The sequence below is a fragment of the Maniola jurtina genome, chromosome 1, assembly GCF_905333055.1.
Source record: "Maniola jurtina chromosome 1, ilManJurt1.1, whole genome shotgun sequence".
Classification (NCBI taxonomy): Eukaryota; Metazoa; Arthropoda; class Insecta; order Lepidoptera; family Nymphalidae; genus Maniola; species Maniola jurtina.
In genome coordinates, this window is record NC_060029.1 from 3804102 (window position 1) to 3831819 (window position 27718).

General features: G+C 36.5%; 1 protein-coding gene across 9 annotated transcripts; it reads right to left on the reverse strand.

The window, feature by feature from the left end:
• On the reverse strand, window positions 1–26302 carry LOC123865890. 9 transcript variants are annotated; one of them, XR_006796066.1, is made up of 12 exons: window positions 25858–26302; window positions 25481–25583; window positions 25285–25402; window positions 17369–17509; window positions 16501–16651; window positions 15638–15852; window positions 14861–15017; window positions 13216–14426; window positions 12548–12682; window positions 10266–10413; window positions 7380–9181; window positions 1–11 (listed from the first exon to the last, which is right to left on the reverse strand). XR_006796066.1 is itself a non-coding variant. In XM_045907102.1 (11 exons), exons 2-11 carry the CDS (start codon window positions 25509–25511, stop codon window positions 8144–8146), a joined length of 3345 nt encoding a protein of 1114 aa, XP_045763058.1. In that variant the 5' UTR covers window positions 25512–25583; window positions 25858–26302; the 3' UTR covers window positions 7255–8143. The 9 variants fall into 9 exon arrangements, 8 of the variants coding, with proteins under 8 accessions (XP_045763058.1, XP_045763070.1, XP_045763077.1 ...); XM_045907102.1 differs by lacking the exon at window positions 1–11 and having other exon boundaries at window positions 7255–9181; XM_045907114.1 differs by lacking the exons at window positions 1–11; window positions 25481–25583; window positions 25858–26302 and adding an exon at window positions 21562–21649 and having other exon boundaries at window positions 7255–9181; window positions 25285–25303.
• Between the last annotated feature and the right edge of the window lie 1416 nt (window positions 26303–27718).

The following is a 27718-nucleotide window of genomic DNA, read 5'->3' on the forward strand; positions in this document are numbered from 1 at the left end:
TGCACTTCAATCTGATCGATTTTTTTAATTAAATATACAAATAATCATACTTGACTGCAATCGCAGTCAAGTATGATTACGAAGTGACGATGCAGTCCAAGATGGAAGCGGGCTAACTCGGAAGGGCAATGGGCAGTTTTTATTAAACCCATATCCCCTTACTTTCTACACTGCATGGTAACGGCACGCTAAATCGCTTGGCGGCAGTCGGCTCGGCTTTTCTGGTAGGGTGATAACTAGCCACGGCTAAAGCCTCCTACCAGACCAGACCAGATATTTAGAAATTATAACCTCTGCCGAGAATCGAACCCGGGACCCACTAATGAGACCACACCGAAGGCACGATTCTGTACTTTATTAATACTAACATACATATAACCACTGTATTCACAAATGAAATATGAGGTCCCACAGTTGTGACGCTGAATTAATGGACGTGGCACATACTTAGTTTGAAGAACTGATAGACATTGGGGTCCCAAGGCGCTGGAATGGTAACATCGCATCGGAAAAAGCAGCGTCTACCCACCCGCCAGATTGCCAGACAGCATTAAGCGAGCAACATTAACCTGATCCCAGCAGTGATCTGCTGGATTCAGATGGTGTCAGACCGTGGCGTGTGGAAGTCCCTACAAGAGATCCATCCCAACAGTGGAAGTCTATCGGTTATTGACAACGATGACGAACTACTACTCGGTCAAGCTAAGTTTGCACCTCGCGTCGATTACATCACACTGAAGCTTATGTGGCGTCCACATAAGCTCTACTCGCGCAATTAATCGCGCCGCCTCACAAAAATAAAATAGGGAGCGATGGGCGTGAACGAGAAACACGCGAACGTAACGCGTCCACACTACGTCTCTGCCTCCGTTCCTCGCTCCTTCCCATGCCACACGGGCAGTGTATGGACGGGGTATTAGGAACGGTATGCGAACTGTACTGACGCGACAAGACGACCGCAGGGAGGTGAGCGCGGAAGTGGGAGAGGTGCCGCATTCCAGCGAGGTGCAAACTTAGCGCGACCGAGTTATACATCCCATATTGCAACATGAAATGCTTGGCTACCCTATGTGTTAGGAAGCGGCGCGTGAAGAAGGCGACGACCTGCCACGCGCGGGCGCGCGCGCATCCGTCGTGGAAAATGTAAGGTGCATGGCCGTGGCTGGTGGGGGAATGCGAGGCTTTGAGCTGACCCGCCCTCCCGCTCGCCCGCCCTCATGGTACCCACGTGGAAGGGTAGATGTCTGGGTAAAAGCTTCTTTGCAGCAAAAATCATTCATTGTAGAAGCAGGCGTTGCTTTGCGGATCCCATGACATACAAGGAACCACAAGCTATACCCGCCAAAACAGACAAAACTGTATATCTAACTAGCTGATGCCCGCAGCTTCGCCCGCGTGGATTGGTCAGATCCCCTGCAGCATCAGGATTGAGGAGTTGGACTCCAAATTTTTTATGAAACAATGTCGCAAAGTTCCTCTATCGATTAAAAAAGAAATGACGCAAATCGGTTCAGAAATCTCGGAGATTTCGGTGTACATAGGTAGAAAAACACAACTCCCTTTTTAAAAGTCGGTTAAAAAAGTAGCCTATTTTACGCCCTGGTCAATCCTCTACTTGCCTGTGAAAGTCCCGTCAAAATCGGTTCAGCCGTTCCAAAGATTAGCCTTTTCAAACAGACAGACAGACAGACAGACAGACAGACAGACAGACAGACAAAAATTTTAAAAACGTGTGATTCAGTTATGGTATCGTTCAAATAACCATATGAGCTTAATATGAGGTAGTTATTTCGAAATTACAGACAGACACTCCAATTTTATTTATTAGTATAGATATAGATACCTACAACGTCCAGCAACGTGTATTTTGATTGTGAAGTCTACGTCTGAGGATGCTCTGGTGTCAGACCCCTTTAATATTGACCATTAGTCAGACATTATAGTTGACCAATTCCGTGTTGAGGGGCCAATTTTTTCAATAGGTTATATTTCGTTCGTAGGTTAGTACTACGTAGTATCTACGAGTACTTAGTAGCTAAACGAAGACACCAAAGTAATGTAAGGGTAAGAAATATCCGAAGATAGACAATAGAACAGAACCTAACCTACGTTATTTTATAAAAGCGGAAAGTTTCAGAGACTATGAAGTTTGGATCATTGTGGTTTTGGCAAGTAACAGGTAACAGGGGCAAACGCAGAAAAACTTTCAGCTTTTATAAAATAACGTAGGTCTGGTCCTCACGGGTTCTTAGTTCATAATTAGGTAGGTATGTTGAGAATTTTAAAAATCCCGGCACAAGTACGAGCGCATTTGATATTTAATTGTCATATCATTATTCCCTATAAATGAATGTTTCTGGGTCCATATTTGGTAGGGTGCATGACATCCAGCGCACTGGGCAGGTGGTAATATAGCAACGAGCTTGCCCGCGACACCACCTGCCTATAAATATAGGTATGACAATCGCGTAACTGTAATAAAACCCTAACTTTTTTAGACTTTAAGTGAAAACGGTCGCTTACTTAACGGTCCTAAAGTTATTTCACGCTTTTTGTGTGTTTCGTTGTAAAAGTCAATTATATCTTGATATTCAAATTTTTTTCAAATTAAGTATGAAATTTAGGTAGGTAAGTAACTACTAACTACCTAAACAACAAGTGTAAATTAAAAATGTATAACACCCCCGACAAGTGAAGGTTACAGAAAAGAGCTGATAACTTTCAAACAGCTGAACCGATTTTCTTGGATTATAGCTAAGAACACTCTCGATCAAGCCACCTTTCAAACAAAAAAAAACTAAATTCATTTGGTTCATTAGTTTAGGAGCTAGGATGCCACAGACAGATACACACGTCAAACTTATAACACCCCTCTTTTTGGGTCGGGGGTTAAAAATAAAAATTACAGGTTTCAGATCATTTATGAAGTGACTTGAGTCACTTCATAAATGATCTTCATGAATGACATAATCGGGAGTGACGACGCAACGGGAAAAAAATGAAAAGTACAAATTCGGACCTCCAAAGGCCACCCATCATGTTACTGACTTTCGTCAATGTCGCTTAGGCAGATTTGTCTACACGTCTCTCAAACTTATTGACATCTGCTGCTTCTTCTTTACTTGGGTTCTTTTCCGGAGTTACACCGAAGTTGCATCATTGCGGTGTGCAGAGGTTCAACCAAGAACCAAGAACAGTCGTACTGAGATCCGTGTTAGTGCATAGTCATAATAATATGAACACGTCTTCCTGTTCAGATTTGACTAGGTATTAATTTATTTTGGAATTACTGTACCATAGGTAGGTAGGTATAGGGAAAATTCGCATTGTAACTTTTTTGGTTAGTTAAGTGGTTAGCTAATTAGAGATAACCAGGCAGTTTTTAACGAGTAACTTGATAAGACATACCTACTTTTGCTAATAATAACAATCATCAATGATTTGCAATTAGTAGAACGTATCCTCCACATATACAAATGTAGCACTAACAACTAACACAGTAGGCACATTGTTCGTAGTTACTAATTAGCTAGTTAGATGTAATTAAAATTGATAGTCGTATCTTCCATTAGAGCGGCGGAGGCAGCGGAGCGATTAGCCTTGTCTTGCTTTCTTGCTGCGATTGCTATCGCTGCAGCCATGCTGTTTAGCGAATTATCTGTGGCGAAGAGTTCTTGTATGTATTTAGAGACTAGCTGATGCCCGCAGTTTCGCCCGCGTGGATTTAGGGTCTGAAATCCCGTGGAAAAGTTGTCACAAAGTTCCTCTTTCGATTAAAAAAAAAATTACGCAAATCGGTTCAGAAATCTCGGAGATTTTGGTGTACATAGGTAAAAAAACATAACTCCCTTCTTGAAAGTCGGTTAAAAAAGTAGCCTATGTTACACCCTGGTCAATCCCGTTAAAATCTGTTCAGCTGTTCCGAAGATTAGCCTTTTCAAACAGACAGACAGACAGACAAAAATTTTAACGTGTGATTCAGTTATGGTATCGTTCAAATAACCATATGACCTTAATATGTGGTAGTTATTTCGAAATTACAGACAGACACTCCAATTTTATTTATTAGTATATAGAGTATAGATAAGCTGTGTTTAATGAACATAAGGTACCTGTGTAGTAGATTCTAAAGTAAAATACCTAATGTACTCATTCCCTTTCATCATCACCATCTTTATACGGGAAATGTCGTAGCTCGACCGTACTATCAGAAGATTCTTGCTCTGATCGTTATCGCTGCAGCCATGCTGTTTAGCGATTTATCTGTGGCGAGGAGTTCTTGTATGTAGAGACAAGCTGTGTTTAATGAACATTCATTATAATGGCACGACGACACTAGTGATATTATAAGGCAACGATACCTTGACTCATAATATACCTAAATTTTTATGATGTCACTATAATGACCCCGTAACATTACAATGTCACTAAAACCAGGCCGATAAATTATACGAAATGAAGTCAATTGACAATCTACCATTTAATTATAATATCACTAGTGAGATTGTAATATCACGGCTTTTTACAATATACCTGCGACATATCCATCGATCACAATACCAATCTATACACATCTTTGTCTAAATTAAGCCACGATGGCTAATAAGTGCATCCATCCTGTTATCGCCTTCAGTCAATGTTGCTTAAACCAGCAAAATCGATAGAAATGCGCTCTAGTACTTAGGTCCACAGTAAAATTAGTGATTCGACTTTCAGTATGTAACTAAATAATTAGTCTTATAACAAGGTTGTATCAATAAAAGTTCGTAAGTTATTTTAATATTTATTTGGCTAAACAAAAATATTTTAATAATCTTTCTTAATTAATTACATTATTCATATTGCATCACTGGTGTCTACTAATAAAAGTATGCTGGAATGGGGATGATGCCTAAGTCAAAAATAAATTAAATAGAGGGTCTTCCAAAATCCACACTGGCTGGTAGTTTTAACAGGGCTCTCTCCGTCACTCGTTTCATACAATCGTAGTTCCAATTTCATTTGAATATTAAGCAACCAAAGTCCATGAAATTTTGCAGACATATTCTAGAAAGTAATATCAGTGTTTGTGGTGTTTTAGATTTTTCTAAAAATATGTAGTTTTAAAATTACAGGGGCTCAAAGATTTGTATGAAATTTTTTAAGACCGCGTAACTTTGAAACCGAATATTTTAACAGAAATCTTGAAAACCACAGACATAGATATTAGTTTCTAGAATATGTCTGCAAAATTTCATGGACTTTGGTTGCTTAATATTCAAATGAAATTGGAACTACGATTGTATGAAACGAGTGACGGAGGAGCCCTCTTAAGTTTGCTAACCATTTTGCATTATCGATTTGACTAAATAAGTACGTCAAAAGTTATGACGTCACATCTGTGTATTTCATACAAGCTTCCATGCTAAGCGAGCGTTTTGACGTTTAACAAAAAGTCGCTGATTTGACTAGTAGTCATCATCCCTATTGCTGATTCCAACCTGTTTTTGAAATTAGCAATACTATATTCTCCACTAGCGACGCCGTAATCTGAACATATTAGTTGGTGGCACTGTACTGAGAACTAAATGTCAACACGAAGACCATTCGACATAGCGTCAATTTTAATGGTCGGTACTGAATCAGCACAAAAAATCCTGTAATTTCGTATGCCACACTTTGTCTAGCGTACTTGTACTACGCCCATATCTGTGTATTGCATAGAAGTGAAGTCTACACTAGATGGTCCATTCCAAACAATAAATATCAGGCTGTAAGTCGCTTTTTGCTTTTATCCAGAGATGTGCTACCTAAACATGATTGTGCACTTCAGATTTAATTCCCTGCAAAAATAAATTCTGTTGCATTAGCATAAAGTCCAATTTCTAATACAATTATGCTAAGCGGAAAAGCGAGCCGAGCGAGAGGTCTGTAAATTGGAGTGTGTCACTGTCTAATGGATTGCAAGCGTAAAAAAATATTTTCTATGGTACGAATTATGATGTAGCTCACAACGTTCTTAATCATTGTTTATTTAATTTCAAACAACAAGATTACTTTCTTTTGTTTTCGCAGTAATTTTCATACTGTTATCTTTATTTTACAATGTCATTAAAATATCATTTAGTTTAAAAATTATTATAAATATTTTTTTAAATTAATAGGATGACAACACTGGGTGTTAAGCAAAACAATATGGCGAACATTCTGTACTATACTATACAGAAGTAGTAAGGTAACCATAATTTGATTGTTTAATGGAAGTGTTTTTTTCTGTTTATCGATAGATTTCCCAAAAATGAAGACTTAAGGCAAAAATGGATCGCTGTCGTTCTAGGAAATATCACCAAATATTCGGCAGTTTGCGGAATGCATTTTAAAGCGGTAGATTTTGCTACGGCTTCGTGTGCACTGATTTTTAAAAAAAAAAAGAAACGCTGTACCATCAATTTGCCCAAAAGTATGCCTTGCTTACGAACTTCCTAAATCTGTTTAGGACCTAAACACATGCACCAGATTATACAAAATAATTGTACTTAGCGGCGATGGGTTATCAGGATGATTCATCCTCTCCTATTCTCATATAATCCGTCAAATGTCTTACATTATCAAATCGTGTTGTCACCCTAATAGAAAGGGACACACTCCAATTTAGCGCTATCTCAATAGGCTCGTTTTTGGTGTCTCAGTGCACAATCTTGTTTAGGTAGCATGTCTCTGCTTTTATCTTAATGGCCAGTATAATACGACCATACGACAGCGTCATAGATATCATAGAACAGGGTTTTTGTTCGCAATGACTCATTTAGTGTGTAATACATAAAAGTCATCAAGTGTGCTCCACAGGAATTTTTTTAAACTGATTTTACGGATCTGGGTTTTAGCCATCCCTCACAGGATTTCAATGGCTACTCGTGGATGTACCACCTTGGCACAAATAACTAGAATCCAGAGCCGTGAAGTAGGCCGAACTGTATTTCAATGCAAAAAAAATTAAGGTGTATGAGACGGGTCTGCCCGCGAAATTCAAATTTAATTTAGTTTTTCGCAATTTGTTAACTAATACGACAAAGTAGGCTAATAGCATTCTAATTCCGACAATGGTAGTATCATCTTTACAGAATTACATAAAAATATTTACTTGAAAGTGTTCAGTTTAAGAAATTAGTAAAAATAATGAGTTTGACATGAGTTACTCACAAATTAGTCGATACTATAGCTAATTTCTTAAACTGGACCCTTTCAAGCAAAGATTTTTATATAAACCTGTGAGGATGATACTGCCATCGGCGCAATTAAAATACCATAAGCCTACGTTGTCGTATTAGTTTACAAATTGCGAAAAAAAAAAAAGAAAATTTGAATTTCGCGGGCAGACCCGTCTCATGCCCCTTAAGTACATACTATTTTGCTAACAAAACGGTGATTTAATTTTTGTTTATTAAAGATGTACACTGTACGTGAATAAAAGTATACATTTTGAATTTATAATCAGGATTAAGATATGTGCTTATATAAACAATGTAATTGCATACTACATACATAATAGGTTCAATAATACACCTCAAAGAATTAACTTAAAAAAAAAAGGATTCTGACGAATTGAGAACCTCCTCCTCTTTTTGAAGTCGGTTAAAACGTAGAACTCTGCAGTCATTAAAATATCCACCATACTATGGCTATAAATATACATAATGTATAAAAAAAAATCTAGGTCGAGAAAATATAGCCTAATTCGCGTATCCTTATCGAAACTTGTTCTTAATACATGCCCTTTAATTGGTAAATCACTAGCCATTTAATTTGTAAATCACTATCTCATGCGCACAACTTTGTCTGTGTAGACTACACAAATTTCAAACCCCTATTTTACCTTAATTTAGGGGTTGAATTTCCAAAAATCCTTTCTTAGCGTATGTCTACGTCGTAATGGCTATCTGCATGCCAAATTTCAAACCGATTGCGCAAGTCATAGACTAAGAATGAAATACGCCTGGCTGAGATAGTTTTTAATGTCGGAAAAATATCCGTGTACGGAACCCTTGGTGCGCGAGTCTGACTTACACTTGGCTGGTTTTTTGTACAATTGGCAGTCCTACGCCTGATGTTCAGATTGGACTACTTGTTTTGCGCGCTCTATACGTTCGAAATTCCTAGTTATTATTTAAGTAAAAAATGGTAATCTCTCTAAACGAACTTGCAGAACTCTATTCTCTAACAAACTTGGTAATACAGCTGCAGCATCTGCTAAATTCATATAATCTTCTTCTCTTTTTAGTCTTTTTGCTGGGATCACATCTATACCTTCTTCCGTATTTATTATCTGTTCAGCTTCAGGTATAAGTTCTACATTATCGTCTTCTCTTTTTATTCTCTCCAAAGGCATAATTTCCATACTATCTCTTCTAACATTTAATATTTGATTGGTTATAGATCCTTCATATTCTTCCGTACTCATCACCTGTTCAGGTACATGTTTTAATTCTATATCTTCATCTTGTCCTTCTATTATCGCCGAGGGCAGAACTTCGATAATGTCTTCTCTTATTTCTACTATCTTAGGAGGTATAATTTCGGTAGTGTCTTCTCTTATTCCTACTATCTGAGAGGGTATAAGATCTTCAAAGTCTTCTGTATTTATTAGCTGTTCTATAACTTTGTCTTCTCTTCTCATTTTCTGCAAAGGCATAAATTTCAAACTCCGATCTCTTATATTATTTACTACTAAAGGTGTAGGTAATATAAGTTCTTCTGTATTTATTCCTTGCAAAGGTATAAATTCCATATTCTTTTCTCCTATATCTATTAATCTAGGCATGGGTTCTGTAGTTTCTTCTTCTCTTTTTATTATCTGAGGTAAAGGTACCTCTTCAAAACTACTGATCCCTGAAAGTGGATCTATTGGTGTGTTGTCTAAGTTTTCTCCTAAATCTAAACAAACTTCATCTTCGACCAAACCAGGAACTTCAGTATTGTCATTCGTAATGTTTTCTTCTTCAGAAGAATAGTCTTCCTCACTGATTTCACTCGTAGGATTAGTATTATCTTCGGCTTCGGAATTGTCCTCATCTGTTGTTTCAGAGGTGTCACTTTTTGGACAAGTCGTTTTTGTGACATCGGTGTTTTCACTGCATATGTATGCTCCTGTTTCAATCTCTTCAATGATTTCAAAATCGTCATTTTCGGAGTTGGCTTGAATTCCCTGTAATAAAAACATTGCACGAGTCAAATACAAGATTAAGCTTGTTTTTTACTTATTAATAGACTGCCCGCGACTTGGTCCGCGTCGCGTCTTGGTTGGTTGGACAAACCCGTCTATGTCATAATAGCTATCTGTATGCTAAATTTGAGCCCGATCCGTCCAAGAATTCGAACTTTACGTTGATTGATCTGTCACTCAGTCAGTCAGTCATCTTTTCCTTTCATATATTTAGATTTAGTATATGATGACCGCGATCTTATCCGCGTGAATTAAGGTTTTAAAAAATCCTTTAGGGATTTGATTTTCCGGGATGTAGTGGGAAAAATACAGCCACTCGACAGGGATGGTCACCGATACTAAATTTTTACCTTAAAAATTACCTAAAACTTGCGTTATGTTACGTTAAAATACCAATAATATGACTTAAGCTATAGTTAAGTTGGATATTTATCGTTAATTAACGGTTTGCACACGGTATTGTAAGATAGAGATAGGTGTATTACCACTTTTACCGGTATCAATAATGGTATCTAGTCAACGTCAATGGATGGGTATCGTTATTTTTGTTGTTAGTTTTTAACGTCAACATACCAGTATGTTGGTACTTTATGCCGTATGGCCGTTTTAAGCCGTACTAATATTATAAACTAGAAGATGCCCGCAGCTTCGCCCGCGTGGATTTCGGTTTTTTTAAATCCCGTAGGAACTCTTTGATTTTCCGGGATAAAAAGTAGCCTATGTGCTAATCCAGGATATTATCTACCTCCATTCCAAATTTCAGCCAAATCCATTCAGTAGTTATTGCGTGAATGAGTAATAATCGTACACACACACATATAAAGTTTCGCCTTTATAATATTAGTGTGATGCGAAAGCGTGGCTGTCTGTCTGCTAGCTTTTCACGACCGTTCCGTTAAACCGATTTTGGCGAAATTCGGTACTTATTGGTGATTTGGTACTTTTTACCAAGATAGAAAATCAAGAGTTCCCACTGGATTTTTAACAACGCCTATATCCACGCGAACGAAGTGGTGGATATCATCTAGTTTATGTTTAAATAATAATTACATTGATTTATATTTACCAATAGATCCTTCTCGTGAACTTTGGCGTGTTTTTGCAAAAAGTCCTTAGTAATGAATCTTTTCCGACAAATATGACATTCGAAAAATATCGGTTTACTGCGTATCCGTACGTGTATGTGACTATCCAAATCGTGTCTGCCGCTAAATCTGTAAGATATAAATAAAAAACGATATAAAAAAGATATAAATAATATTGTATTCGCACACAAATGGTTCCATACCATCGTACAAGATTAACTCCGTCATTAACTTGAAATTTTGCATATAAAAGTGCAAACTGCAAGTTATTAACGTACAACACCATCTATGTGTGATTTAGTAAACTAATTATTTCTTTGAGAACATATTTTTGTTGTGTTCGCTATGTTCGCTCGCGCGGATACAAGTGCATGCCAACACCTCCATGGAATAGCCCCACTACAAACAAGACCACCGGGTGGGCGTCACTGTCCCGTGAGCTTCTACGTCCCGTATCAATGGTGCCTCCCAACGTAGGCATCGGTGGCGACGAAAACGAAGACGCATCGGACACGACACCCCAACCACCGGACACGATAACCCACCCACCGGATATGGCACTACCAAGAGAGAGAACCGATAGAGAGAACCCAGATGCCTCAAGGCCGACGTCGAATTCAGGCGCGACCTCAGCCCTTTAGAAAGGCCTGAAATTAATAATCCAGGTAGCAAAGAACCTGTGAGGACACGCCCGGGCATGGAGGCTCTGCCTCGGGGCCCGTACCCCGATAGACGTTAGTTTGTCGGGAAGACACCACACACATATTTTTCTTGTGTGATAAAACCACAAATTCACGGTTTTCGGATTTTTCATTTACTTGTGCTATAAGACGTACCTACCTGCTATAGGTTTTGATTCCCTTTTCTTGACAGGTACCTACGGAGCCCTAACAAAATCATAAACTAATACAAGTTAGTGAGCAGAATAATCTGTGGACATCGTGGAACTGAATGAGAAGGCAGCAGCAAGCCATTGGCCAGCGGGGTAATTCGCTAACTCAGTGTTTGACTGAATGGTAGCCACTGAGGCTCATTTGATATTTGGCTGGTTCTTCATTGCTGCTTCACTGAGCGATATTAAAATAATTTCTCGTAGGAAACCTTCAATGGACTAAAAATAAAATCAAATGAGCTTGATAGCCATCATTCAGTGTTAGACACTGAGTTAGCGTATCAGAAGGCAGGCAGTGTTGCCAATAAATATTGTAAGTCAAACTATCTATACGAAGTTGCTACGCTAATTGACTCCATATACGTTTTATTGTATTGTAGGAAAACTATCTCCAGCACGATGGACTGACGATATAAAGCGGCTGGCGGAAAGTGGTTGGATGAGGAAGGCTGAGGAACGGGTGAGGTAGCCCTCTTTGGGCGCCTATGGTGGACTTCCACAGGCTGATGATGATGATGAAGGAAAACTTCGTGACGAAAGCTGCCAAGAGTTCTCCATAACGTTCTTAAAGGTAAGTGAAGTCTGCCAATCCGCACTTGGCCAGCGTGGTAGAATACAGCTTAACCTTTCTCATTATGAGAGGCGACCCGAACTTAGTAGTGAGCTAGCAATGGGTTGATCATGATGATGTTATCTGTACCAGACGAGAACTGTAAATGGGGCGTCACAATAGATCGGCAACAGTCAACGTGATATAGGGTCTGGAAAACCCCTGCACAGACGCCAACGTCAAAAACAAGAAGATTATGATGATACAATCACACACTTTATTGTTAATAGATAGAAAAAAAACTAGGGTCGAAATTACTCATTTTGTGCAACAAACAACTAAACTTGCAAAGAAAATTTCTGAAAAATGGCACCAACCGTAGAATATAAGCAGTTTTTTTCTTCTTCACCCATTCTGGTAGGCAAAGGGAACTATGCCCATACAGCCAAGTCTTCAGTCTGTAGAAGTTTTTTATTGATATGAAATGAAAATGAAATTTAATGAGATGAAATGAAACCTAACCAAACTCATTCAATCAAATCATTAAATCTGATATTGAAACAAATTAGTAGCTTCTTTTTAGAAATATACGTATTTGCATGAATCATAAAAACTTCTATGAATTGTTTTAGTAAAAACTTCATGGTTGGTTTTTCTTTTTAATAGACATTATTTTGACAGTTGGGAAAGAGAACGCACGAGTGCGGGAAAGGTAAAAAAAAGCACGAGTATGTAGCCCACATCCCGAACGCTATACGTCCCTGCAATTCGCCACTTTTTGAGCAACTGTATTAAAAACAACTTATTATCTAGTGCAATACCTTTTTCCACATTCGAATGGGCAAATGTAGGGCTCATCTGCAGTGGGTTTACTGGCATTACCATCCGATTGGGACTCTTTGTCTCCGCAGCAGTCGCATTTCTGAATTCTACTAAACTCCCCCTTGCGCTTGGCGCTGCAAAACATAAAAAAACATTCCTCAAGAATATTCTTTTTTAGGGTTCCGGTACCTGTAAAGGAAAAAAGGAACCCTCATAGGATAACTTCTTTGTCTGTCTATCGTGTTTGTCAAGAAAACCTATAGGGTACTTCCCATTGACCTAGAATCATGAAATTTGGTAAGTAGGTAAGTCTTATGGGACAAGTTTTTTTTTTTTTTTTTTTAATTATATAGACTAGCGCTTGGCTGCAATCAGACCTGCTAGCAAGTGATGATGCAGCCTAAGATGGCGCGCGCTTGCCTAGAAGTTGCCTATTCACTCTTGACTTGAAGGTACCCATATTATAGGTGGAAGGGAAAACTGACTGAGGGACAAGTAAAGGAAAAATCCGAAAATCGTGACTTTGTTGTTACTTACATCACAAAAAAATTAAAATATACGCAGCGGGGTCTTCTCCGTTTGACCTAGGCCAAGACGGGGGTACGGGCCTCGAGGCATGCCCAGAGGTACAATGGAGTCGAAATAAGAAAATCAAAACGAAACTTACTTATCCAATTGGATGATTCCATTGGATTGGCGGTTACGTCTTTCGTACGTCCTTATAGGCTTTTTCAAATCAGCTGTAGAAGTGCCAAACTCCCGGGTAGTGTTCGCAAAGTTAGGCGTAATGTTTTCAGCTGGCACGTTTGGAACAATGTTTTTTATGACTGGTATAATATTTGCAAGCATAGATGTACTTTTGTTAACCCAAGGCTTAGTAGTTGCAACATTAGATGTAACATTTTCCCCATCGCGCTTAGCGTTTACAACATCAGTTGATATCTCTTTTCTTACATCTTCATCATTAGGTATAATATTTCCGACAACAGGTCTAACATTTGCAAGATTCGGTGAATTGCTTTCCACACCAGGTATAACATTTGCAAGATTCGGTGTATTGTTTCTCACAACAGGTACAACATTTGCAAGATTCGGTGTATTGTTTCTCACAACAGGTACAACATTTGCAAGATTCGGTGTATTGTTTCTCACAACAGGTACAACATTTGCAAGATTCGGTGTAACGTTTCTTACAATGGGTATAACATTTGCAAGATTCGGTGTGATGTTTCGCACAATAGGTATAATATTAGCTTGAAAAGATGTAGCGTTTCCAATTTTAGGCATAGTGTTTTCAACATTAGAAGTATTCTTTCTGAGATCAGATATAAGGTTTTGAGCGTAAGACATTGCCAATTTAGCTTTGGACATATCATGTTGAGTAAAAGATGAAGAAAAATTCGCTACAGTTATATTTTTTTTAATATTAGATGCAGTATTTTGGGTAAGTTGCTGATAGAGCGAACTATCTTGAACGTTAGAAGTGGAGTCCTCTACTTTAGGCTTGGTCTTAATAATATAGAACGTGGGGTTTTCGGAATTTAGCATAACTTCTTCAGTAAATATAAGATATGTATTTTTGTCAACTGTATTGTTTGCATTAGATACAGATTGGTTTTCATTTAATATTGTATCATTAGCCATAGATGCAAAACCTTCTACGCTCGACTCCGAAGTTACAGTATTAAATAATTTGTCAGTTTTCTTGCGATTCTGAATATTTTTGGAATAGTTTTTATTTATCTTCTTCACGGCGGCTCCTTTAGTTTCAACTTTTGGAACTTTTGGAACCTTTGGAACCATGTTTTTGCAATCATCGGATCCATATTCGTTAACAACAGTAGCATCTTTACTATTTTTGTCTTCGTCTAATGCATCCTATTTGGCGGAAGATAAAATGATATTACTATTTTTTTAAGTATTTTTTACAAAATATAAGTCAATATACATACGCCATCAAATAAAAAGAACTCTAACCGTGAACCTGTGAGTGATTTATCAATCTATTATTTTATGAAAAAAGACGTGCGACGGGGGGTGTTTCTTTCATCGTGCAGTCAAACTTTCACATCTAGTGAAGATAGGAAAGGTTTAAAAAAAATTGTGAGGTTACTTACAGTTTTGGGAGAAAAATTACCGTTTAGTAAATAACGACCCCCAAAGTTTTTTAGCAACTATCATGACTATAAAACTATAAGGTAGTTATATGCGTGTTTTGTCACGCACTTGACCAGTTTTATCTTTTTAGAACCGGAAAAAACGGAAACGGAAATTTTACCTTTTTTGATATGTAATATAAAAATGGGGTGTACCTCTTTTTTCCACTTTGTGTGTGTATGTAGAAAGTGGGTTTTCACAAGTTCAAACGATTCAAATCGCGCATCACATTTTGTACATTTCTGTAATTTATCATCATTCTCAACCACATGGGTTTTTTTGTGGCTTTCTAGTTCACTAGAAGTCTTAAAGCTGCAATAGAGAAACAAATTAAATTAGAAATTGGGACTTAGAAGACTACCATTTAAGCAATAATGAATAAATAGAAATAGCATTGACTTGTAGTAGGTGTAGATCTCAAACAAAATGATATAGCTCAAGCGGCCTGGTTTGCACACATATACACATCTGTTTCTCATTATTATTATTATTGTTTGTTAGAAATGTGGAAAAAAGTTCTATATCAACAACTTTAGTTAATTATAAACCTTAACACTTGAACATAAAGTTTAATAACGATTGCAAAATATTTATATTTAAGACCTCTTGTCATAGACATTAAAAATATTCGAATTTTTCAAATGAGAACAAAAATGTTTATTCTAAAATAAAACTTAACACCTCAGCAAATAAGTCATTTTGAAAAAGAATTGAGTAATTTCAAATAAGCATATTGGCTGTTATTTTTCGGGCCGCACTTATATTGCATTTCTTGTCTATCTTAACATCATCATTTACAATAATTCTATTACAATGACGATATACAATAATAAGAATGAGGCGCATACGATGTAAAAAGGGTGCATAAGCTCAGGCAGGCATAAATACAAATAGATATTACATAGATTGCTTAGAATAGAATTTTTACCAACCATTTTCCACAATTTTCCCTATCACATTCAAAGACTATTTCAACTTTTTTCGTTGTCAACTTGGGTTTGTCAAAAAAACTGTCAAAATCAAAATCGTCGCTTGAATCTTCATTCTCACTAACGTTGGGCGTAAAAGAGTTTGATCTCCAATCAGTCCCGGATGTGGATTCTTTATCAATGGGAATGCTCGTCCGTCCGTTATCTTCCGATGATTCCTAAATAGAAAATAATCAACTGAAACTTCATACAAACTTTTTTTAATGAAACCCTTGACTACGAGCTCGCCAGGCGTCTCCAGAAAAAAGGCTTTTTTCTGGAGACGCGGCACGTTGGGCGTTGCGTGGTGCTGTTACGCCCGAAATTAATAATCAATCCTGATCCATTTTTTCTTATCTGAGATTGATGTTTTAATCTATTTCTGGGATAGATCACGCCAATAAGCGATCCTCGGATTAAGTTTGCTATCTTAAAAAGCAACCAATCGTCGGGAGGGTGGATCACAGATTATAGATAGGCCTCTGTTCGAGAATGACAGTTTGGGCGTATTAATAACCAATCCGTCCAGTTTGACATTTACTTCGATCGCTGTAAACTATCGCAGATTGCAATCCTTTACATTCCATGGTTTGTTTTGATCCAAGTTTTGTTGAAGAAAAGTTAGTCCATATTAATATTATATAATATTATAAATGCGAAAGTGTGTCTGTCTGCTACGTTTTCACGGCTCAACCGCTGAACCGATTTTAATGAAACCTTACCTTACATCCCGGGAACGGATATTAAAACCATTATTGACTTATAACATTTTAAGCTGTAAAGTTCGCAAATTCTAGTTTACTCGCTTGCAAGGATTAGGTACTTACGTCTTTTTTCCATTTTGTGTGTGTCAGTAGGAAATGACTTTTTATATCTTCAAATTTATTAAATCCTTTCTCACATTTTGTGCACTTGTGTGGTGCCTTCTTGTAGTGTACGCTTTTTTTGTGTGTTTCTGCAGCTTGAGCAGTTTCAAAGCTGAAACATTATAATTTTATTATGATCACAAATCAGTCTGACCTTCATTCTATGACTATGATATGCGAAAGTGGGTCTTTGTTTGACCTTCAATCACACCGCAACAGAGCCCATGATTTTTGGCATGGATATAGTTAATGACCTGGCGAGTCAGATAGGCAACTTATTATCCCAGGAGTTCCCAAGGGATTTCTAAAAACCTGATCCCACGCGGACGAACTCGAAGTTGCTAGCATCATCTAGTATACTCCTACCTAAAGAAAACAAGCTGTTACTCTTATATTTAGGACTTCTCTGGAACCACCACAATGCAGCTGCTATTCTAAGTATTTCATCAGTAATAACTTTGATAGAGGTCAATAATACAATTTAACTGAAATTTTACAAAATTACTATCAAGATAAAACTGTTGAATTTTTAAATAAAAAATTATTATTTTTATCTGTAAGTATCAGTAAATAAGTGCCTACTAATTATATCAGACTATACGGTTATTTGAGCTTTAAGGTGCCCACGCATTCGGACTGAACTGCAGCTGAACTGCGCGTCGCGGCAGCGCCCCGCACGATATTCTCTCCAGCCGCGACGCGCGTAACGCGTAGCGCGTCACTGCCGCGCGTCGCGGCTGGAGAGAATATCGTGCGGGGCGCTGCCGCGACGCGCAGTTCAGTTCGAGTGCGTGGGCACCTTTAAAGTCTTAATACGTAGTCTACCAACCTTTTTCCACAATTTTCCCAGTCACATATTGTAGGCACAAATTCTTTATGATCATTATGCAAATGCAAATCCACCAAAACTTGGTCGAGAAAAGACCTATCACAGTCATCATGCGGACATTTTAAGCGTAAGGCTTTGTCTCTGTAAACAATAAATAATGCATTATGAATCCCGATCTTGCACAATAGGGATGATGCCTGGGTCAAAAATAAATTAATCCATGCTAATATTATAAATGCGAAAGTGTGTCTGTCCGTCTGCTACCTTTTCGCTTAACCGATTTGTATGAAATTTGGTACCGAGGTAGCTTGCGTCCCTGTAATTGACACAGGCAACTTTTTATCCCGGAAAATCAAAGAGTTCCCACGGGATCTTTAAAAACCTAAATCCACGGGGACGAAGTCGCGGGCATCCTCTAGTTCTTAGTAAATATTATTAAATAACGGGTCTTCCAAAATCCGTAAAATCCACATTCACTGGTAGTTTTAAGTTTGCTAACCATTTTAAATTATCGTATTAAAAAAAGTATTAGTATGATATTTATGCATGAAGTCCTGTAAAACGTTACCTTCTCTTTGAGAGGTTGTAGAGAAGGTCCAATGCTATCAAATGACTTCTAAACACCTATGGGCAAAAAGGGCCCGGTTTTGGGGGCCCGTTACAATTGGGGTATCATATGAAAGGGTTTTGCTTGTACATTCTAAAACTGATTTTTAACTATTTTGATGTTTTTGATTTATCGTGCAAAATGTTGGAAAAAATACTCGAGTACGGAACCCTCTGTGCGCGAGTCTGATTCGCACTTGGCCGGTTTTTATTTTTAAGTTCAAGTTAAGCCTTAACAGGGCTCTCTCCGTCACTCGCTTCATACAATCGTAGTTCCAATTTCATTTGAATATTAAGCAACCAAAGTCCATCAAATTTTGCAGACATATTCTAGAAACTAATATCTATGTCTATGAAGCGATGACGGAGAGACCCTTCTTAAAAGTAAAGTACATGAGCTATTTACATTGTTTTGATAAATATATAACTACACATATACATACTAAAGGGATTTAAGTACATAATATTAAAAATTCACAAAAAATATTTATATATCTCGTGTAATAAAGAAACTAATCGAAAATGGCGGCGTTAATGAATGAATGAATGAATGAATGAATGAAACTCGAGCTTTATTAGCACGAGTTATACATAAGTATAATGCTACCAACTTTAGTAAAATTTAATTAAAAACAAAAGTTACGCCGCTGTACCTGCGTAGAAATTTTATTTTTTAATGATACGAAAATAACTCAATTGATCATAGCGATTATTGCCTACGCCCCATATTTTATACTCGTGGATTATAATAAGCAAGATAGCACGAGTCTCTGTAGCTCGTGTTTGAAATATTATCGTCAAGCAGTAAGGTCTGTATTTCCTTGATGTAATTCGATTTTTAACCGACTTCCAAAAAAGGAAGAGATTCTCAATTCGTCGGAATCTTTTTTTTTTTTAGCCGGCAGGTTGCGCTTTTTTACGCAAACAAATTTCGCCGATGCGATTTATAAAAGTCGACTATAAGCTATTACTGAATAGGGTATTTTACTCTTTTTTGAAAAGTGTCTCAATTTAATCCTAAGGTGATAATTTACCAGTAGAATTTTTTTTAAAATTTTATTCAATCGATAAGTACCAAAAAAATTCATTTAAATTTTGCATTTTAAATTTTCGCGCGCAAGTTGACGAAAACGGTAGCTATGCTACCTAGACGCCATGTTATGACGTCATCGGTATAGTAAACTAAACTCACAGAGTAGGCAGGAACTAGAGATCACACACAGAGCAACTTACACACAGAGTAACTTTGTCTGTAAACTAGATAGTAAGCTCACAAAGTACCTATCAGTACCTCCTAGAGATGACAGATTGGCACAGTAATTTTGTCTCTATACTAGATTGCAGTCTGTGATAATAATAATTCTAAAGTAAACAACAAGCTGACGCGGTGATAAATTATTAAATTATTACAATTTAAAATGACAAAATGAATGATGAATTAAATGAATGATATAAAATTATTTAAATTTATTAAATTATTATAATTTAAAATTTATTTAAATTTAAATTTTTAACTGTTTCTTGCTAATTTAAAATTAGTTATTATCCATATCATTGGTGTGTCGTTCCTGAATGTAAGAAAATTGTCTATGGTTCCCTTGTTCCCCATACATTAGGCTAAAAATATCGTTCCATAACACGCTTGTTGATGAAAAATAAATGACTAATGTAAAGAAAAAAACCATGTGCCTCACGCAAAGATGAAAAGTATTTTTAAATTTGGGAGCCCAAACTATTTAATCCATGCATCAGTAATCCCAAATTCGTGCAGTTCGATTCTTAAACCTTTTGTACTGTGGTCATGCAATTAGAAAGGGAAGGATTTACTGACATGATGACGTAGTAATATGGCGGGTACATAGGCGGCTAGCGATTCGCATAATTGTTGCACAGATAAAAAAAAGTGAAAATTTCGAATTAAAATATAAAATTTATTTTATAATTTTGTGAACTGGTACTTACACTTCCCGTTTTCTTATTGCCTAAACTATCGTAAATAAATATTTTTAGATCATTTCTCACTAGGTGTAAAATACCCTATTCTATATGCTTTTAATAACTTCACAAATTCGGCGGAATCAAAACGAAATAATTAATTCTAAGTTTCGACTCTCCTCGTCGGTATAACTGTCAACGTATTATTTTAATAAAACCAAAAAACCATTAGACCAGATCAGAGCCAATTTAGAAATTTTAATTTTAAAATTGACCCAGTTGGAAATCGAATCTGGGACCGCTAACTGGCTCGCGCTAACTACTGCGTCAGTGAGGTCGTCAAAAGTCGCATGGGCTGTTAAGCTCATTTCAAACTACAGAATATAATATATATTATACAGAGTATACTCATTTTTGTATAACTTGTATAAGTGAACAGATAATGACGCCACAGCTAATTTTGAAACCGTATTCGCGAACCGTGTGTAACCGATGTTTCACTCAAAAGCGTGAAATCAATAAACGTCTTCCGCAAGAATTAAGATTTAAACAATATTTTTAATAAAATAAAATAAATACCTATTTTATTTCAAAGAGTTCATTAAGAATTTTACTTTTATTTTGTTCCATTAATCGTTATTCGTTACATCTGAAGCACTACGGTCTTCAATTATAGTTCCTAAAAAAACGAGTATCAGCGTACAAGTTCTTAAAAGAACAAACAAGAAAAATCAAAAATATTTTGAGTACATTGGATAAAATGCTACTTACTTCATTCTAATGTTGTTTAGGAGAGTTCTTCGAATTCGAAGTAAAACACGTTTGCCAAGAGTATTCTTTTTTTTCTTCCCCATGGTAAAATCTATTAAACACTACCTACACATGAAAATCTAAAAAATATTAATTTCAAAAATATTAACAACTAGATACAATCGTATATATCATATAATATACTTAAAGAAAGTCAAGGTACCGTGTATTTTAGAAATAAAATCTTTAAGCGCGTTGGGTGATTTTGCGGCGAAATCAAAAGAGTTAAGTTCGGATACGAACATTTAAAAATAATTATATAATTCGATAACTAGCCAATAAAAATTGAACTTAATTTAATCTTATCTTCTTATAGGTATATATAAGGTTGAAAACTAAAACCCGACTGCGATCCTCTTAATAAACGCTGAAATTATTATAGTAAAATTGTTTTTCTGTCGCTTGATATATTTTAATGTTGTACATAGTACATTTATATTCATGAACTCAGAATTTTCTCATCTTCAAAATTTTAGTTTGTAGATTTTTAATTTTATATAGTAGCATTAATAATTAATGTAATGCTTTATAGAGTAGGTCAGTATCTATAGATATAAAAATTATTATAATAGAAGAATTAGTACCTACAGATTTTTCTATTCAATTTTTATTATTTATTACTATAGCAGCAATAGAAATACGCACTTAGTAAAAATTTCAAATCTCTTACGGTTCATGAGACGCCCGCTGCTAGACGACGACGGATGGACGACGCGACGGATGAACAGTGGAGGCTTAGTGATAGGGTTCCGTTGGCACTGTTCGGATATGAAGTACAAACCAGTGCATCAAAGTCATTCAAAGTCCCGTTTATTTACAACAGTTCACTTTATTGTACCAACCTTTTCAATGCCCTCGCCTTTGCTAACTGTTCATTACGTGAATACTTCTTTTTTTTCAATTTAAAAAGTGGAGCTTTATTACCCATTTCTGAAAGAAAAATGCCAGTCAGTGAGGACTGCTGACAGAAGTAAGAACAGTGGGTTTTTTTTGGATTTTCAAATTGATTGTAGTATCAAAACTTATAAGTAAGTAAAGTATATTTTTTTTTTCTTTCTTTAATCTGGCTTTACTCTGATTAGCCAATGTCAAGTTTGTGATATTTTCAAGTTATTGAATTTATACAAGTATGGACTCCGTCTGCGCCGGCGCCCGCCGACACACGCGCGGCGCCCCTTCAGAGCGCCTCCCAGTCAGTTCCACCACCAAAAAACACCAACACAAAAACCAGCAACTCTTAACAAAAAAAAACACTCCAAACAAGCACAGCACGCGCGCCAGCAAACGCCATCGCAGACGAAGTCCTAAAGTATATTTATATATGTTTTATGCGATGCGAACTTACACTCTTTTAATTTTGCTACAAGTTTGAAACTTTATTTTCTCAGTAGTTAAAATAAATTTTCCATAGACAATAAATTAGCACATCATAGACAGTGAAAATTGAATTTTTATAAAGATTGTAAATTTTTTTGTGTAAGAATTATGTCACTGACACAACCACAACCTTAAAGTTTTTATGGATCCCAAAATCACCTAATGCGCCTAAAGAAGTCTACACTTTAGTTGAATATTTTAGTAGAAAAATACACACTTGTTTTCACACCCAACCTTACAAAACAAACATTGCAAAGACACATTTTTTTTAAACTTGAACCAACTTCAAAAGCACGACAAACTGAAAGTATTGATTAATTGATTATTAAGTACTGGCTTGGGTGTTTAGAATTGTCATTTTATCAGGAAATAATATACTTTGTCCAAGTATGACTTACAGATTTTACAAATTTAGTATTCTTAGTTGTAATTGTCAAAGTATCATCATTCATATGATTAAGTAGCTTTAACAGTTTTTGCAAAATTACAGTGTCATATAAAATTATTAAAATATCTTGTACGATGGTACAGAAAATTGCGTGTGCGAGTCTGACTCCCACTTGACTGGTTTTTTTTTTAGTTTACACTGTACCAGATAATCATCACTGTCACCACAGTACAATATTAAAATGAGGATCATGCATGTCACAGAATGTCATCATCAACATCTAAATAGATAGACAACCACTGCTAGACAGAACTTTCTTGCAAGGATTGCTACTGAACACTGTCTTTTGCTGCTTGTGGCTCAAAGAAATTTGCTTAAAATTATCTGTCCACATTCTTCTTATTCAAAATCATGTATGATGCTCATAATCTTTTTTGTATCTATGTCAAATAATTTAAATAATCTCCTATTTATCTTATTTTTAAATAACAGAATGGCTTGAAGGGTAAGTTTTGAATTGTGCTTCCTCTACCAAGGGTTGAGGGGGAAAATCGGCGAATGTGAAAAAGCTGTGGGCTGCATTTGACATAATAATATTGTTTTAGTGAGGCAAGATCTTAAACAAAGAGGGAATAAGTAAGTACACAAAATCAACTTACTATAAACCGCCATAAACTGGTATGTCGCTATATTGTCTGTGTAAAGTACAGAAATTCTATGTGGGGCTGAGTATTTACTTTTTAGTGTGGCTCGAAAAGAATTTGGTTTGCCATTGCACAAATTCAAACTGTGAAAAACACACTTATTACGTGGATGCTATTATACATGTTAGTGACAAAGTTGTGTGAAAGCAACCAGCTGAGCTTTCAGTGTAGCATTAAAGACAATAGTTGTCCTACATGAAACACCAAGTCATATATTTTGATTTGATAATATTTGAATGATGTGGCCAGGGACTAGAATTTATCTCAAGCTGTTTATAGGACTGGTTACTCACTACCCTACGTGTGTCGATATCAAAAAGATTATTAAGAACAAGACAAGTCAATTACCAATTCAGAATGTGAATGTGTAAAATACATAATACTTTGATTCTGGGCCGCTAACACATTTTGTTTTTAATCCAGCCTGCCTTAAATCCTCCCACATAACTCCTGATTGAGAGGGTAGTACGATTCAAAACTCACCCTGCTTTGAGTCTTATCTAGATTATTTTTCACTTACTTTGTATAAATTCAATTTGCAACTTTATGTGAAACAATTATGTGAAAACAAACACAAAAATCCACGCCAATCGCCACTCACAAGACAAAAATCACAATCAAAATCACAGTCCACAGATAACTATTATTATTACTACCACCGACCAGAAACAAAAGAAAATTACTACTAGTCTAGTTTTTTTTTTCTCTCTCGTCTGGTTTTACAAAGATTAGCCAATGTCAAGTTTGTAGTTATGTATTTGTAACAAGTTTGGACCCCGTCTTTGCTGGTGCTCGCCGACACACACACGGCACCCCCTTAGAGCGCTCAGTCAGTTTTAACAAAAAAAAATACTCCAAAAAGGCAGAGCACGCCCGCCAGCTAACACTAACACAGAAGAAGTCCAGTCTAGACATTAGAGATCAAAATAAAATCACAACAAAATAACCAAAGAGTATATTATTATTTTTAATTTGACAGCTAAAGGCAATCATCCATGGGGCCAACCCACAGAGTACCTATATACTTTGTAAATTGGGCCAACCCACAGATCACCTCCAACCGGTCGATTCATATTATCAAATCAATGCTCTATACCAGAGCGGCGCGCTATATTATACATTTACTCTTTGACGGCGCGGTCGGCATTGTCGGCAATGGGCAACAGGCCGACCACGGTCCGGATGCGGACCGTCGAATCTTAGACCGCTGAATATTTTTAATACCTACACACTAACTATATAATATCTATGAATGAATGAATTAAAAAGTTTAACTTTTACACATTTTGCATGATAATATGCACTTTGGTAGGATTATAACTTTCGTATTTGGCTCGTCACACGTGAACCAAACTATAATATAGACTGGTGCAAGACTTTCGGTGTTAATTTTCCGGATTTTTATCAACCTCGTTAAAAAATTTCAACAGTACCTATTCGGACCCCTCGTATGCCGTCCCCATATTAAATAGTTAGCCGACCCCTGCTCTAGGCTCTAGACTAGGCCGTGGGCTAGACGCACAATGCCAAAAACCCATAGATAAAACCCGGCTAATAGACAAAAACAAAAACCAACCAAGTGCGAGTCAGACTCGCGCACCGAGGGTTCCGTACTCGGGTATTTTTTCAATATTTTACACGATAAATTAAAAACCATTGTGCATAATAAAAACCGGCCAAGTGCGAGTCAGACTCGCGCACCGAGGGTTCCGTACTCAGCTATTTTTTTTGACATTTTGCTTGATAAATCAAAAACTATATGCATAAAAATAAATAAACATGAAAATCGTCAAATGTACTATATTTTTTGACATGATGTAAGTACTAAGTGTCCTTTATGTTATTACTTATTAGTCTGTGGTAGTATCACGTAAGTATAATTTTATTTTCCATGTAACTACCTATGTAGAATCTTATTATACTAGTAGAATATAATAATAAATTGTGTAGAATATTTTTTAGGTCCTGAATTTGGCTTGGTAACACAAAAAATATACTGTTCGTAACAAAAAATACTTACTTAGTCTTTGCGCCGCTCCATTGATTGTCTGTATTCTGTAATAAGATTTATTTTTAACTTTTGAAAACCTACTTACGCATCATTAGCTGTTTGTTTCTTTTTTCTTAAATTTTGTCCACGGTTTTTGCGGCGGAACTGACTTGCAAACATTCTAGATTTGAATCCGTATCGATAATCTCTAGCTCTAGACGAGTCTACAATATAATGAAAGACCAATAAAAAGTAAAATAAAAAGGTAGGCTAGGTAAAAAATAACTAAATAAATGTCTTACTGTTACTCGTTGTTGTTCCTTGTTGTTGCATTGTATTATGCTCAGAAATCAGAATAAACAAATTGTAATCCTTGGACGATATACTCAGGAGAGTAGTTAAGCTCTGAAAAGTTAAAGGAAGCAGGGGTAACCGTCAGTTGATGAGTATGTGTGCGTTATGGAATGATATCATTCACAGATGAAAATTTGCCTATTTCCTATTTCCCTATTTTTCCCTTTCACGATGATTACTAATAAGATCTCATGAGATCTCATTAGATTAGTCTTTACAATGATAGTTACAAATCGATAGATGTTCGATGCTGGAAAAAATAACCGATTGCAACGTATGTATAGTCCATTCCAATAGGATTGATCGAAAACATAAACAAACACACCTTTTCGCCAACATGTAACTTCGTTAACACTATTTCCGATGATAAATCAGTTAAAAATACGCACAAACGCCTTGTGGTCCACGAACAACATCTTAAGTAAAATATAGATGTAATATTTATTGAATTTATCCATGATTTAATCAAAATTTTTAATAAAAACTAAATGAAAACAAAGATTAAGATCCACAGAGAAAACTAAAATGCTAATTTTGACGTTTCGCATTCTTTAATGCTTTAATTTCTTTAGTGTTGTGCAGAGACGATACTTCGACCACAGACTAAAAATGAATGGATGTGAGGGACCGTACACATCGATAATTCGTTCAAAATCGAAAACTAATCGAGTTATCTAAATCAAGTTATTTTAATATAGCGTTGTTCACTAACCCATCAATAGATATATAATGCTATTTTATATTGCGTTTACGTTACGTTATAATATTTTAATTTGGCTGACATTGGCTAATTTTCGTAAAGCCAGAAGAACAAAAAAAAGTTTTGACATGACAGTTGACACCTAGAGTTGAAATGGCGTGTAAGTTCTCATTTTTAGGGTTCCGTACCTAAAAAAGAAAAACGGAACCCTTATAGGATCACTTTGTATTCTGTCTGTCTGTCAAAAAACCGATAGGGTACTTCTCGTTGACCTAGAACCATAAAATTTGGCAGGAAGGTAAGTCTTATAACCCAAATACAGGAATAAATCTGAAAACTGCGAATTTGTGATTACATTATTAAAAAAAAAAATGTTTTAATTTTCAAAGTAAGATAACTATACCAAGTGGGGTATCATATGAAAGGGTTTTTTTACCTGTACATTCTAAAACAGATTTTTATTTATTTTTATGTGTAATCGTTTTTGATTTATCGTGAAAAATGTTGGAAAAAATACCCGAGTACGGAAACCTCAGTTCGCGAGTTTGACTCACACTTGGCCGGTTTTTCGGACTGTATATATTTTGCAAGTACATAAAATGAAACAATAATTTACATCAGAGTTAATTCGTTCAATTGTTCGTACCCGATATAGTTCAGCAATAGCGCATCACTATCACGCATTTCGAAATAAAGTCACGTGATCAGTATCGCCATATTTGTTATTCTTTTGGATCAATCCTATTGGAAAGGGGACCTCGCGAGTGGGTTCCCGGAGGGAGATCCGCCTCGGCGGATGTCGCTGGCTGGGTCGCGGTTGATTGCTTCGGTGTTCCCGTGACCCAGTCGCCAGGCGACGCGCAAGGGCGCCGCTGGGGTTTAGTGGGTATTCCGGTCGCCTCTCGGCCGGTGAGTCCCACATATCCTCCCCCAACTAACTGGCTGGCTGGCTTCCGGGTAGGGATGCGTAAATGCATTCCCCAGCGATAAAAAAAAGGGTTAGTAGACTATTCACTACTTTTGGTGTTATACACCGGGCAAGTTTATTTACATCCCTATATCGTAGATCTAGATCTCTTACCAAATTACACAAAGCAGCTCTTGGGTAACGGTTTTTTTCTCTAAGCCAAATTCAAAGTTGTTTATTCAAAATGGGTACTATCAGTACATTTTTTAATTATCTTGTGTTTTCTGACATTTATGACCTTAGAAAAATACAAATTGGTATCTTCTAGCAATCCGTATAGCATCCCACCTTTTACCACATTAGGCTTATTATACTTGATGGAAAACACAAAATATATCTTCCGCATCCCAGGAAGTATCCAACTGGTAAGGGTATTTAAAGGAAAAATTGTGGCTTAGTGAACATTTATAGATTTTAAAGAAGAGTCAAGTAAAATTCTTGAAGCTTACTACAATAACAATATATAATGAAAACCGTATCTAAATCGAATAAGCCGTTTCTGATATTAGCGTGCACAAA

Bases quoted from the DNA above. Each gene is read 5' to 3' on its own strand.
- LOC123865890 (XM_045907102.1), bottom strand. From the start codon at position 25,511: ATGCAACAACAAGGAACAACAACGAGTAACA. The intron at 17,510-25,284 runs GTAAGTAGGTTT...TATTGTTTACAG, and splicing joins AAACAAACAGCTAATGATGC to AGACAAAGCCTTACGCTTAA. The intron at 14,427-14,860 runs GTACACCCCATT...TCCGCCAAATAG, and splicing joins ACACAAAGTGGAAAAAAGAG to GATGCATTAGACGAAGACAA.